Below are 13,616 nucleotides of genomic sequence, written 5' to 3'. Positions count from 1 at the left end.
TCTGGCGGCGCAGCAGCAGCGGGAAGCCCCATTAGCTAAAGTGGTACCTCAGGTTAAGAACAGTTTCAGTTTATGAACGGACCTCCAGAACGAATTAAGTTCTTAACCCGAGGTACCACTGTACAAATATATGCGATTTCACTGATGGGCATGGTGACTTGGAATGTAATACCTGTGTAAACAGGGGGCTGCCTGTACTTCAATTCAGCTACTCAAGACATCAATTAAAGGCAAACCTAGGTAATATATATTAAACTCATAAAACATTACCCTTGGATAGATCTCCAAAGGGCAAATCCCCATCCCTACTTCCCCCCTGCCAGAATCCACCCTTCTTAAACTCAAGCCTAGTTAGTACCTCAAATAACTATCGATGTATTTCAAGATACCTGTTTTATAGCATACATTATTTGAAAACCTTCACAAAGCCTAAAGCCAAAAAGAGCAGCAAAATAATTTAAAAAAAGTAGCTTCTGAAATTTATTTTTTCATGTCCAGGAAGACTCTTGTCCGGTTCACACATTCACAGGAAGCTGTATCTACAAATTCAAATTTGTAAAGGATCTCATACTTGGAGCACTTTGAAAAACCTTTAAAGCTGTGCTGGTTGGTGGGGAGGGGGGAAGAATCAGCTGAGGAACCCAATTCACAGAGCTAAGTAAAAAGGACACTAACAATTCCTCTTGCGTGGCTAGGTACAATAGAGAATCAGTTCATTTTAAACTATAGGCATCTGCCCTCAAAACTGTCGGGAGAAATCAAATGAGGAAAACTAGTGGAAAATTTAACTTTCTGAATACTTATTCATCCCCAGTCCACAGATTTTAATGTGCAACTGCAGATGTGGAACTTTGCACATTAATCTGCCCAACGGGTGGATGATGGTGGATGGGCAGAGAGGATACGGAAGATAATGGGATTTCCTAAGGAGAGCCCAAGTTCAAAAAGTGAACTTTGTGACCAAAAGGTAACAGATCACAACTGTCAATGAATCAGCACTGCCATTGACTCAACTATATCTGAAAGGTCTCCATGTGCAGGGAGCATGAGGTTCAGTGAAATTTCTGGAAGGGTCTGCTATCCTTTTGAAGACAGCATTTTCTGAATTTTCATTCACTTTTATTTAATACTGTTGTAGAAAATTAATGTTTAAGTACTTGGCTATTATTTGGTAATATTTCTCTAAGTTTTTTGGGGGGTTTTTTATATTGGTTAAATGCCAATCTTAGAAACACTATATGCCGAGCAGTATGTGAAGGCCATATGGGGTTGGCACTAGCACAAAATCTATCTCTAGCAAATCTACAAATGGGAAGAAAAAACCCCATAAAAGGGGTATTTTTATATTTCCTGGTCCTCGTTTATAACACATTTTATTCTTATGAGCACACCTGGTATGCAATCAGACCTACGTTTAATTACCTCCAAAAACAAAAAGAAGTGAGTTTCTAGGTGCATGTATTTGGCAAATATCTGGTATTTCTAGTATCTTGTTTACAAAATTGGGAGATGGGGAATGACACATGTAATGTGCCTAATAGTGATCAATTTGAAAGGGATTCAAGTTTCTATTTCCTAACTAGTCCCTGAGGAGAAGATAGCATGAGAGATAACCATCTGTATTTCAAAATGAGGCATTTAATCACTTCCCGCTAGTTCACATCAAATCTTACCCTTCTAAAAAAAGACAAGGAAAAAAAAGACTGTGTACAGCAGTTCAAAGTCTTAAGTATTCTTCCTCAATAAAGCTGACCATTCAGAGCAACTGGCAGTGAAATGACAGGGTGCAGGCAAAGGTGACAGAGAGATCCTCTTTTCAATCAAGCCCCTTTAGGAAAGTATTCCATAGAAAAGGGGCTACTACTGAAAAGGCTGATTACCTTGTTACCACTGTCTGAACAGCCGCAATTCAGAACACAAACATAAAGGCCTCTGATGCTAATCGTTGGGCATGGGAAATGGGGTCCTGAGTCGTAACAGGCTTTATCAGCACAACTTAGAAACAAATTGACAGCCAGGTTTTCTTGATGGCATTAATTGATAAAATAAATGAGGACTGCACTGATTCTTTCTGATTAGAGGTTAGGGCACATCATCTTATCTGCTCAAAACACAAGGCACACGTTAAAAGAAAATGATAAAACAAATACTAGAAGGGCACTTAAAAGACTTCCACAAAGCTGAGTCTAAGCACCGCTAAAAACCTCTTCCTGTGAATGAAATACCTCTTGCCCTGTGCGGAGGGCTATCCCACCAATCTCAAGCAACGCAAGGGAGAGCGGCACTCAAAGCAAAACGAAAAGGTCTTTGAAGTAAGAAGTGGATAGGAAACAAACAAACAAAAAAAGTTACTACAAAACCAGCAAATGAGTCCAACACTAACAAAGCAGCAATTAGCACAATCTGTTTGAGAAGGATTCATGTGACTATCCAGGGTGGGCAGATTGTTCTTTCCAAGCGAAGTACAGAAATTCTGAAAATATTAATTTCCCCTCCTCCCATCATGATGAGAACACTGAAAATTAGAAGAGGAAAAAAATAAAAATAAAATAAAAATCTACACCCTAAGGAAGGGTAGTAAATCCTGCACACACAAATACTATGGTTCTAGATTCAGGTAGGTAGCTGTGTTGGTCTGACACAGTGTCTGTCTGTCTCTCTCTCTCTCTCTCTCTCTCTCTCTCTCTCTCTATAAAATCCAGTAGCACCTTAGAGACCAATGGTCTCTAAGGTGCTACTGGACAATTTTTTAATTTTTTAAAATACATTTCGACACAAATACCATGATGAGCCCTAGAGACTGGAGCAGACCCTGCAGTACAACAGTGAAGGTGTCTGTCCTGTTAACACACTGAAAAGGTGTGAAACACGTGACCATCCCAGAATTTTTATTTGTAGGTGGAGGTAGCAGAGAGCTTGCGGGGAACTATGCTGGACCCGGCTGGGCTTTGCAAATGTGCTAGCGGTTTTATTTCTGCGCAAATACTGTACTGAATGCACTGGGTTTTTAATATTCAGAATTAGGTTGGAGTGCATGTGGCATGGCTGGCTACAGGGGTCAGTAAACTTTTTCAGCAGGGGGCCGGTCCACTGTCCCTCAGATAGTGGGGGGCCAGACTATATTTTGAAAAAAATAATGAAAGAATTCCTATGCCCCACAAATAACCCAGAGATGCATTTTAAATAAAAGGGCACATTTTACTCATGTAAAAACACGCTGATTGCTGGACCGTCCACAGGCCGGATTTAGAAGGTGATTGGGCCGGATCCGGCCCCTGGCCCTTAGTTTGCCTACCCATGGGCTACTACCAATCCCTGGATAAGTGGAAGTTAAGTAGCCTTTCAAAGGTGTATTGGTACCCTAGAAGTTAGACAGGAGAAGAGGAAAGAGTGCTTCTTGCTAAAATGCTGGATTCTGATATGAAACCTAAAGCCTCCCTGAAACTGCTGGGGGAGGTGTCCCTCCTCCTAGGAAGATGCTTTTAGCCATGCTTGTCTGGTTCCATCGAGGCAAGATCCAACCAATGAATAATGGTCTCTTATAGGAATATATTTTAACTCTCTGCAAATTTGCAAATCAGGTGTTAATCACCACCACCCCAATTTCATATTTCACTTAACACTGGGATAGTTCTATGCAGTTTAAACCTATCAAACTACATGTTTAAATACATATAGTTAGAGAAAATGCACATTTAAATGCATATTTTTCTAAAATAAAAAACTTATGCGGGAGATAAGCAGGATTATGGGTAAAAAAATGTAATGACAATGCCTGGAAACAGACAGAGCAAACATCATATCAACCAAACATATTTTACAAATCCAGGTATCAGAGAACTGTTATTTTCTACTTCTTGGTGCTATATGACATACTACAAATATTGGGTTCAATGATTTAACAAATGATGGTAGAACACTGTATGGTCTATGTAAATGAATTTTATGACACACAGATGTGTATGACACACACACACACACACACACACACACACACACAGAGATACATTTGAAGAAATAATAACTCTTCCCCCAAAAACAAAAACAGTGGATTAAGTAGCAAAAATAATGCACCAAGCTAAAAACATATTTAGTAACTCCAAGCTTCACAGAACCAACATATCCATATTTCAGTGTCTCTTCTTTGAATTTCTGCTTCATAGCTATAGTGCAGCAAAAGGCAGGCACTGTTAAGAATGTAATAGCAGCCTGCTAGATCAGACCAGTGGTATGTATCTAACAGTAGGTGGCCAGATGCCTTTGTGAAATCTACAAGTAGAGCAAAAGCGACATCACTCCCCAATTGTTTTGCTCCCTGGCAACTGGTATTCAAAGTTACGCTGCCTCCAAACAGGGAGGTTCTGATGAGTTATTATGGTTAGCAGCCGCTGAAAGAACTAAGAAATTTGTCTCAATTCCCCTTAAAAGCTATTAAAGCCAGTGGTAGTCACAGTATCTTGTAGCAGCAAATTCCAGGAGACTTTCCTTTTCTCATCCTGACTCCACTGCTCATCAATTTAACTGGGTGACTCTGACTTCTATTATTACGCCAGAGAATGAGAAATCAGATATACTCACTTCCTCTATGCATTCTTTAAAGGCCTCCGCTATCATGACCCCTCCTTAGATATAATTTCTAAAGTGAAAAGCTTCCAAGTGCTTTAGAAGCCCCCGTGGTAATTTTGGTTCTACTACATCCCCTTCGCGTTGGATGCCCTTCTGGCAGACATTTATTTGGTTGGTGGGACAAGGGAAAGGCATTTTTCAACACAGAATCCGAATTATGGAATACTCCCTTCAGAGAGGTCTGACTTGCCTCACCTTTGTTCACTTTTAAGCAGGCAATGAAAACCTTATAGTTCTTGTTTATTTCCTTCTCTCTCTTGATGTTTGACGACATTACTAAATATAATTTTTAAGATAATATTGTACACAATATTTAAGATAATATTGTACACAATAGTCCAAATGTAGCTACAATAGTCCATTTGACGCTTTATTATGTTTTTATATGTGTTGCAAACCACCCAGAGTGGCTGGGAAAACCCAGCCATATGGGTAGGGTATAAATAATAAAATTATTATTATTATTAACAACAGCACTACAATACAGGTAGTATTAACTTCCATCCCTAACATGGAAATTTCCTAGTTTACTAAGTACGTATTTTCACTGAGCTATCTACCATGAACTCATGATCTATTTTTCCATGCGGTTAATTATTTAATTTAATTTACACAAATGGATTAATTCCTCACAATGACTCTTTGTGGCATTCTAACATCCAGTTACATAATGGGAAAATGTCCTTGTAGAACTCTTTACAGTAGGACTGGGAGTCCTGGCCAGCGACTCAAACCATTAAAAAAGAAAAAAATCTACCCACTGCTAGATGGAAGCTACTTCATCACATCATTCAGATTAAATGGGCTCTCCCCCACAGTTGAGGAAAACAGATGAAAACCAAAGCAGATATACCACTTTGCCCAAGGGTTTGAGAGAACCAAGTGGTGCTGAGCTCCAGACAAAGAATCATACTACACGTTGTACTTTTATGTGCAGCATCCAGCTCTCTGTCTCTTGTTTTTCCTAAATTACTGTATTTTTCGCTCTATAAGACGCACCAGACCACAAGACGCACCTAGTTTTTGGAGGAGGAAAACAAGAAAAAATATATTCTGAATCTCAGAAGCCAGAACAGCAAGAGGGATAGCTGCGCAGTGAAAGCAGCAATCCCTCTTGCTGTTGTGGCTTCTGGGATAGCTGCGCAGACTGCATTCGCTCCATAAGACGCACACACATTTCCCCTTACTTTTTAGGAGAGAAAAAGTGAGTCTTATAGAGCAAAAAATACGGTACTTCTTAGGAATGCACAGAAAACTGACTTGTATTTTAATTATTGGCCAAAATACTCTGGCACTATTGCTTATCCGTAGGAAGAATCATATGTTGTTTATCATACATGAAGAGTAATATAATTTAGGAAAATAATTTGCTTCAATTCGGTCTCAATTTTTAAGCCCTAGGTTTCAAACCCCACCCCACCCAAATGAGAAAAGTATTTCCTCTTTCTGATATTGTACCTTCTCTGTGCAAGATAGTTCACTGACTCAAGGTTCCATTGTTTTGTTTTTGTTTTGGAAGAGCAGCTGATTAAAACTCACAACTGGGTTATTGGGCAAAATATGCTGCAGCTTTGAAATGATACAGCAGGGACCAGTTTCAGTGTTAATTTAAAATGCTAGAATTAATTAGGTAGTGTAAATGAAGAATTTAATAAGCACACTTTACAACTAGAAGTTATGCTTTTATTAAACATCTCTGCCAAACAAAGCTAAACATCTTTGGCCTATCCTGACTTCCTTTTCTTATGGGCTCATTCTTTTAAAACTCTGAAATTAAGACATTTCCCCTATTGCAAACTCTGTCACAATTAAAGTTTGTCCCAAGTTATAGCAAATATAGATCACTAGCATTTTATGCCTGCTCCAGGAAGCTACTAAACACAATTGAAGTTTACAATTTTGGTTTTGAAGTCCAAATTAAAGGCTGTCTCAGAAGCTGTCATTCCCAGTCAACTTGGTTTGATATACTACCAAATTAGCATTTTTTCTGTAAAAGAATATGCTTGTTTAAAAGCATATTCAAAAGCAATGCGCAACATTATGAATCAGATTCTAAAGTCTACCTACCTAAAAGCCAGCATGATGACGCTGAACATTATTATTAAGTTAACTGAAAGCTGGAAAAATATTTTAAATTCTGTTGTGTTAGCACCCCCATTTTAGGTACTCCAGCAGGTAGATATTTGGGATTTATTCAGCCCTACAATAGCCATTTAAATACTTGTCTAAAATATCAGAACTGCACACACCCTGAATTTATCATCAAATTATTTTGGATGTTAAGTGTTAGCCTATTAAAATCTACTTCCTTTGCAGAAGTGGAAGTACTGAGGTTTTCATTATGCCAGTCACTCTAGACTATAAATACTGTGGGTTATAAATATGAACAGTTTCATATAGTACAGGTGTGAAACCCGCAATAAAAACTAATTCCTCAAAGGGAATGCACATGGCCATTCCAACATAAAAGCCACTGCAAGTTGTTTTGACATAAGAAAGAAGTTACATGAATGCTTCCAGCACCTATCAATACATACCTTCAACACCTATCAATATATTACCCAAACATGTCAAACTGTGAAACCAAATCAGTCACAATTTATGAAACTGAACTAGAACTCAACGGCATCCTGGTAACCAAGTTTTGGGGTATAGGAATCTGGGTCAATACCTGCCCTGGAATGTCCCAATCTTCAGATATTGCAGACAGTATTTCCAAACTACAGGGGATCTCTATGGATATAGGCCAGCAGGTGCTTGCCTCAAGAATTTCAGACTCAAAGCCAGATTGAAATCTAAGGCAATACAGAAGAAACATTGTAAGACCAGGGATTCTCTCGAAAAGAGAACAAAAATGTACAGCTCCACAACCTCAGTTACAGCCCAAGACCTATCATTCCCTCTAAATTGCTGGCAGAGAAGAGAGAATGCTCACATGGAGACTAGCAGGAAATGCTTGAGCATAGCTGTCAACGTTTCCCCTTTTTTAAGGGAAATTCCCTTATTCTGAATAGGATTCCTCACAATAAAAGGGAAAAGTTGACAGCTATGTGCTTGAGTGAAAGGCTCTACCCGATTCATTGTCTGGTGGCTCTTCGCGAAAGAGAATGGATCTTGGGGCTCATGAGGCTGCTTTGCCATTTAGCTTATGAGCTGAGGCCCCCGCCAAAACAATGCCTGCTGGCTCTGCCAGAATCTTGAGCTCTCCATGCTATATGGAACTGGCTCCCAAGAATGTTGCTCAATGGCCCCTAATTGATACCATGCAACTCCAGCTCCAGCTGAACCTTGCTTGGCTCTTAGTACAGCTGGGACAGGATAAGCATGGGCCAACAAGTACCAAAAAAACAAAATTCTTATGAAGGCTCACTATCAAGAGGAGCAATGCAACTTAATAATTAGCAACTTGAGTCTACCTTGAATCTCTTCAGATTTATTCTGTCCACTGCTGCATTGCCTAAAATGTAGTGCAGCTGGTGACAGTGTCACAGCTCAGTGGTACAGCACTTGAGATGCACGCAGAAGATCCCAAGCTCAATCTCTGACTTTGCCTGGTAGACAATACTAAGCTAGATGAACCGATGGTCTGATTTGGGATATAGCAGCTTCTTGTGTTCCTTCCAACAAAGTATCATTCACAAGGGTGACAACTCATATATAGCTCACATATGTAGAAGTAAACATCCTATCAGGAAGGATGCTGATGTTGCAAGCCATCTCTCTGTCCACAGAACTGCACAGCGACTAACAAATGCAGTTCTTTCTTCACTAAGATGCTGATGAGAAGGCCAGGTGCCATACCGCTTGTGCCGCACATTACACTTTTTTGAATTCAGCACATTATATGGCAGGGCTTATTTGCTAAAATATATACTAAGCATTTAACATCTGAATCTCAATAGAAATACAAATGAGCACTGTTCACCTACTAGACCCATAAATTCATCTTCCATATAACATAAACCTTCCTCTTACCCTACAGGAAATGTTGTAGCCAAGCAGAAGTGGACACAATCCAGTTAAAATTTCTATCTACTGTACATTCTCCAACCCTCCATATGATCTTCTTTGGTCTCTATTTTCCAGCTCTTCCAGCTCTGAATCAGCTTCAGTTCCATTACCTGCATCCCATCTCCTTTGGGGTTTTTTCAGCCTTGCTTCAATTTTCTCATCTACTTGCCTTCAGCCTTTTCTATCATCCTCTGCTTACTTCTTGTTAGCATGTCTACATGTAGATGATATCCATTCTCATTGCTTTTCCCACTAACTGTATATAGATATTTTTGGTCACTCTTTGAGATACCAGTTTTTCCTTGACTCCTCCTGCTTTTTTCTTTACTTACACTCAAGCAGCCTCTAAATCTCTTTCAATGTCCTGTATTCAATTTCCTATTTATAGCTGGGATGGAGATTCCCACGGATAACCCCAATAAATTTTTGGCTCCAGCTTCAGTTTTTCATGGTATATATATAGGGTGACACTCTGGAGAGTCTCATGAGTTTTGGAATTGGGTTTTGAAATGATGTACGGGTCTATTAAATGTGGTAGAGGGAGGTTTAAGTCCCAGTGTGCACATCTAAATTCCACACACAGCTCTTTAGTCTCTAATTGTTTCTCATTCTCTGGTCACCTCTCTCATAGATAACCAAACTTCCCCTTTCCAAGTCCTCTTCAGCCACTTCTACTCTTTTCAACCAAGTCAAAATGTGTCACTTCAAGCCTTTACATTGATTCCTTATCATGTTCTATGCTTCTAGTTCTTACTTTTAAATCTTCTCAATTACTGCACTCTCAATTAGCTCTTCTCATCTGCATTTTCTTGCCTTCTCCATGATCATCTGAACCACCACTGTTCCCCTCTGCAGTCTCATCATTATTCCCTATGTCTACAGGTCTTCTGTGTTCCCCCTGAAGCTTCATCACTGTTCCCTTTGTCTACAAGTCTTCCCTGTTATTCAAGTCATATCCATTCCTGCTTCAGCTGATTTTATAATACCCATTCTTTCACCAAACCCTTTCCTGAACCTCCCTAACTTACCAGCCCCTCCCAAGACACCATTCATCCTTGACCACATGCTCCTGTCAATTTAATACAGTTCCTAAACCCTCTGGATTAAAAGGCTTGCTTCTTCACAATGTGTCATATATTATTATTGTTACCATGAAATAAAGAAACTAAAGCAGGAAGTTTGTTAACTCCTCTGCACATTTTGGCAGCAGTCATCTCTTCTCAATAACGAATGAAGCAAACAAGATGAGCTGTTTTACCAAGCTAATTGGGCCACCCTGGCTTGTTAACCCCAACAAACTATGTCCAGAATACACCAAATTTAGTCAACCTTTCTAGTACTGGGAAAAGGTTGATTACCATACTGTATCTAAGCTGTACCAAACTGTCTATAGAAAACAATCCATAATGATGAACTAAACTGAATCAACATAAGAACCATATTTTAATTTATAAAGTGGAGGAGGGAGAGGAACAGGATGATAACTTAAAAGAGAATACACATTTTGATTACAATAAAAGAAACTAAAATGGTCCTAATTTTGAAAGGGAGCTGAAATTATGAGTTAGTTGTGTGACCTACTTGCAAACAGGTTCACCTCCATGGTTCCAGCCCTTTCTGCGTTGATTTAGAAATTCAGTCCCCATGAGAACCCCTGCATCTACTTCCACCACCTAGGCCTCATGGTACTACATTCACAGTAAACATCTATACGTATTCATTGGGCAGTCTGTAGGCGTGTTGGTGGGAGCGCTGGACTGGCTCCACCGCTATATCCACATATTGCTGACATCCCCACTGTCTTACCCCTCACCCCCTTGGTAAGTAGCAGTGTAGCCTGGAGGTGAGGTGTGCAGCAGCGCCCCTCCTCGTGTGTTACATCAAAGCTATGGTTAATGCCTGGTCATATGGATGATACTACTTTCATCTAGGTCTAAGGCATCTCAGCTTCCTCATCTTGTAATTTCACACACAGGCACTTGTGCGATTTGCTCTTCTTCAGAATATCTAGCATACCTCATGCCACTGGTGTTGGATGACTGAGGGAAGTATCGTAATGAAACATGGACACATGATTTCTATATTGCTGGGCAATGTAAAGTGTTTTTATAAAAAAGATGTAGTAAACTTTGGCAACTTGTAAAGACCTTGTCAGAAGTCAAAGAAAAAGAAGCCCACGGCATGCAAGTCCCAATCTCAAGAAATAAGAAAACAATGAAGCACTTTACCTGTAATTTTGTCTCTCACAAGCTTGCAGGACTCTATTTCACCAATGCTCCCAAAAAGGCTCCTGAACTCTTCCTGGGTCATATTCTGGGGTAAATAGTTGACTATGAGGTTTGTTTTGCTGTCATCTGTAGCAGCCCCCGTCTGCATAGGGGAAGGGCAGTTCCTACTGTTACTGGCAGGTCCATTGGTTGTATTGGATGTTGGGCCATTTGACACCTGAGGCTCCATGGTGCTAATTATCTAGAACAGAAAGGAAAAGGGAGGGAAATACCATCTTGAAAGTCTGAGATACAGTTGCTATTTTTAAAAAGATACTTACAAATGAATACGTAGGTAGCATTCATGGCCAATTTAAGACAGTTAACAAAAAAACCCAGCTTGATTCTTCTGCTATTGTTGTAAAGTAGGTCATGCTAGTCTTTGGCAGAGAGCACATACTAAGATGCAGAGGCAAATAAAACCTCCCCGTCTATTTTTTCTCCTCCTTTTTTTGTTAATGAAAAGCTAATTTCTCTTTTCCTGGTGTAACCTTTTTCACAAATGTGTATTTACACCACACCAATTTAATTGATTTAAGGTATAATGACTATGATTAAAATCATAGTTCCATGTAAGTGGAAGAGTCCCATATAGAGGTAGAAACTGAAAAGGTAAAAATACATTAGCTATTTAATTACTGTAACACCCAGCGCTGTGACAGGTTTATCTAGGGCATTCAAGCTACAGAAAGATGTGACTGTGATCAGCTTGAAGCAATAACCTCTCAAGTCTCTACCGAACACACTTACTTGTATCACTGAAAGGCCCGGATTCTTCAGTTACATTTATCACCAAGGGCTTCTTTTGATTTATTCTTACACTAAAGGCCTGAAACTGCAAATACTTATATATTTGAGCTAATGTTGCACAAGTAAACAGCCCCACTTTTGCTGAAACTGGAAGAACCTCTTCATTTTGTTTGTTTGTTTAAAAGGGGGGTACAAGATGGGGAATGTAAAACTCTTATTAAGCCAACTTCTCTTCTTTTAAGGATACGCAAGCTTTAAAATCATACAGAATTATTCAACATAATTCATTAAGACGTAAGAAATTACCTGCTAGATCAGATCAAATACCTATCTAGCTCAGAATTCTGTTTCCCAGTGGCCAACGAGAAGCCTCTGGGAACTATGCAAGCAAGACATGTGTGCACTAGCCCTCTGAATAAAATAGCCGGCGTGAAAAAGTACTTCTTGTTGTCTGTCCTGAACCTTCTATCATACACTTATGCTGATTGTGATCTAGGGATGTTTGCTTTTCTTAACTTGAAAGAAGTGGGGATTGGAAAAAGGGGAATGCTATCATTATTTCCTTTTACCAACTGTGCAAAACCAGTGTCCTATCTTCCACAGCAGATGGGCAAAGGAACTGAAAGAGGAGGGCAGAAAAGTTGTGCACTCTTTCAGTCTTTTAAAATGATTCAAATGGAGAGCTACCACCTCTAGACCTAGTGACCCCACCTGGTCCTAAAGATGCTTTAACTTTATTTCTAAGAACAATCTCTCACTGTTCCATCACACTATTATTGGGTATGCCATAGTGAGTTATGAAAGCAAACTAATGCATTTAACAGTTCTATTCTTATCATAGAAGAGAAAAAACAAAAACATGGTTCTGAGCATAACCTACAATTTTCAAATGCTACAGATTTCAAAGTTGTCTCCTTACATAGGCCAATAGCAATGAAAGTTCAGAACTAAATTTTACATATGAATAAATGAAAGGAAATTAGTTAGGCTTTCATTATGCAAGATATTGTGCAAAAGGAACATAAAATAGTTGGGGGCAAACTACTGATGACACAAACTACTCTGCAACAACCAATTAACAAACTGTATTTGTTCATAGACAGGTTTGTGAACGTAAGGTGCATGCTGCCTTGTGTGAAATTCTCACAAATATTCACCAGGACTGCAAATGTTAGGAAGCGGGAAGCCACAGCTCTGTCATCATCATCTTTTGATGCATGCATAGACACATCCTTTGCCGCATCAGAATCTTCTTGATGCATAGGAGTAGGAGAAAAATCATAATATTTATTGGGTTCCCAAGGAATCCTTAGTCATCAATGGATGGTTACCCTTTGAACTGGACAGCCACTTTACAGGAAGGTTCACTGCATCTTTTGAAATAATAGAATTACCACCAGGAAGATGACACTTCCTCTTGCAAAAATGGCTAGGAGAACAATTTTCTTACAAGCCTCAGAAAAACTATCTTAGGGTCTGTTTGGGGGGGACTTGCTGACTTGGTAGAAAAAGTAAAGACACGGGGGTGAGGAAGTTAGGCAAGGCATGGGCCCCTCCAAAATATACATACCTGCCTAATATGATATCATATGTGACATCAGGTGTGGGGCAGAGGCACAACTGGGCCAGCTGTGCGACCAAGTTCCCTGTGGAGAACTTTATCATGCAGCCAGTATATGCACAAAGCAGGGTTGAAGTCACCACCTATCAGCTGGTGGGCAATGTCTTCAAGTCTGCCAGATAAAATATGCAAACTGGTTCCCTGTAGGAAACTCTAGCACAGCTGATCCTTGCAGAAAGTAGCTCTGCCAGCCATGTGTTCAGCACTTGGAAAATGCCAAGCACAGGGCTGGCACAAACCCTTACACTGCGGTTCCCAAGTGCCTGGCAACCAGCTGGCTGTTGGATGTTGGGAAGCACTGGGCAAGGGACTTGGGCAGGTGGGCAAGCTGCCTCGCAGGG

At 39.8% G+C, this 13,616-nt stretch overlaps 1 protein-coding gene across 7 annotated transcripts in view; it reads right to left on the bottom strand.

Annotated features, from left to right (window-relative positions):
- Nucleotides 1-13,616, bottom strand: part of ELAVL4 (ELAV like RNA binding protein 4) — a 96,436-nt gene that overhangs the window by 38,704 nt on the left and 44,116 nt on the right. For all 7 annotated transcript variants that reach the window (XM_081009510.1, XM_081009513.1, XM_081009509.1 and 4 more), the window contains exon 2: nt 10,866-11,106. In XM_081009510.1, coding sequence (XP_080865636.1) covers nt 10,866-11,106 — 241 coding nt within the window. The remainder of the gene's footprint in view (nt 1-10,865; nt 11,107-13,616) is intronic.

The sequence above is a fragment of the Podarcis pityusensis genome (assembly GCF_964106645.2).
Source record: "Podarcis pityusensis genome assembly, chromosome: 6".
NCBI lineage: Eukaryota > Metazoa > Chordata > Lepidosauria > Squamata > Lacertidae > Podarcis > Podarcis pityusensis.
Note: the sequence above shows the minus strand (reverse complement) of the source record. Positions and strands in the feature narration are given on the sequence as shown.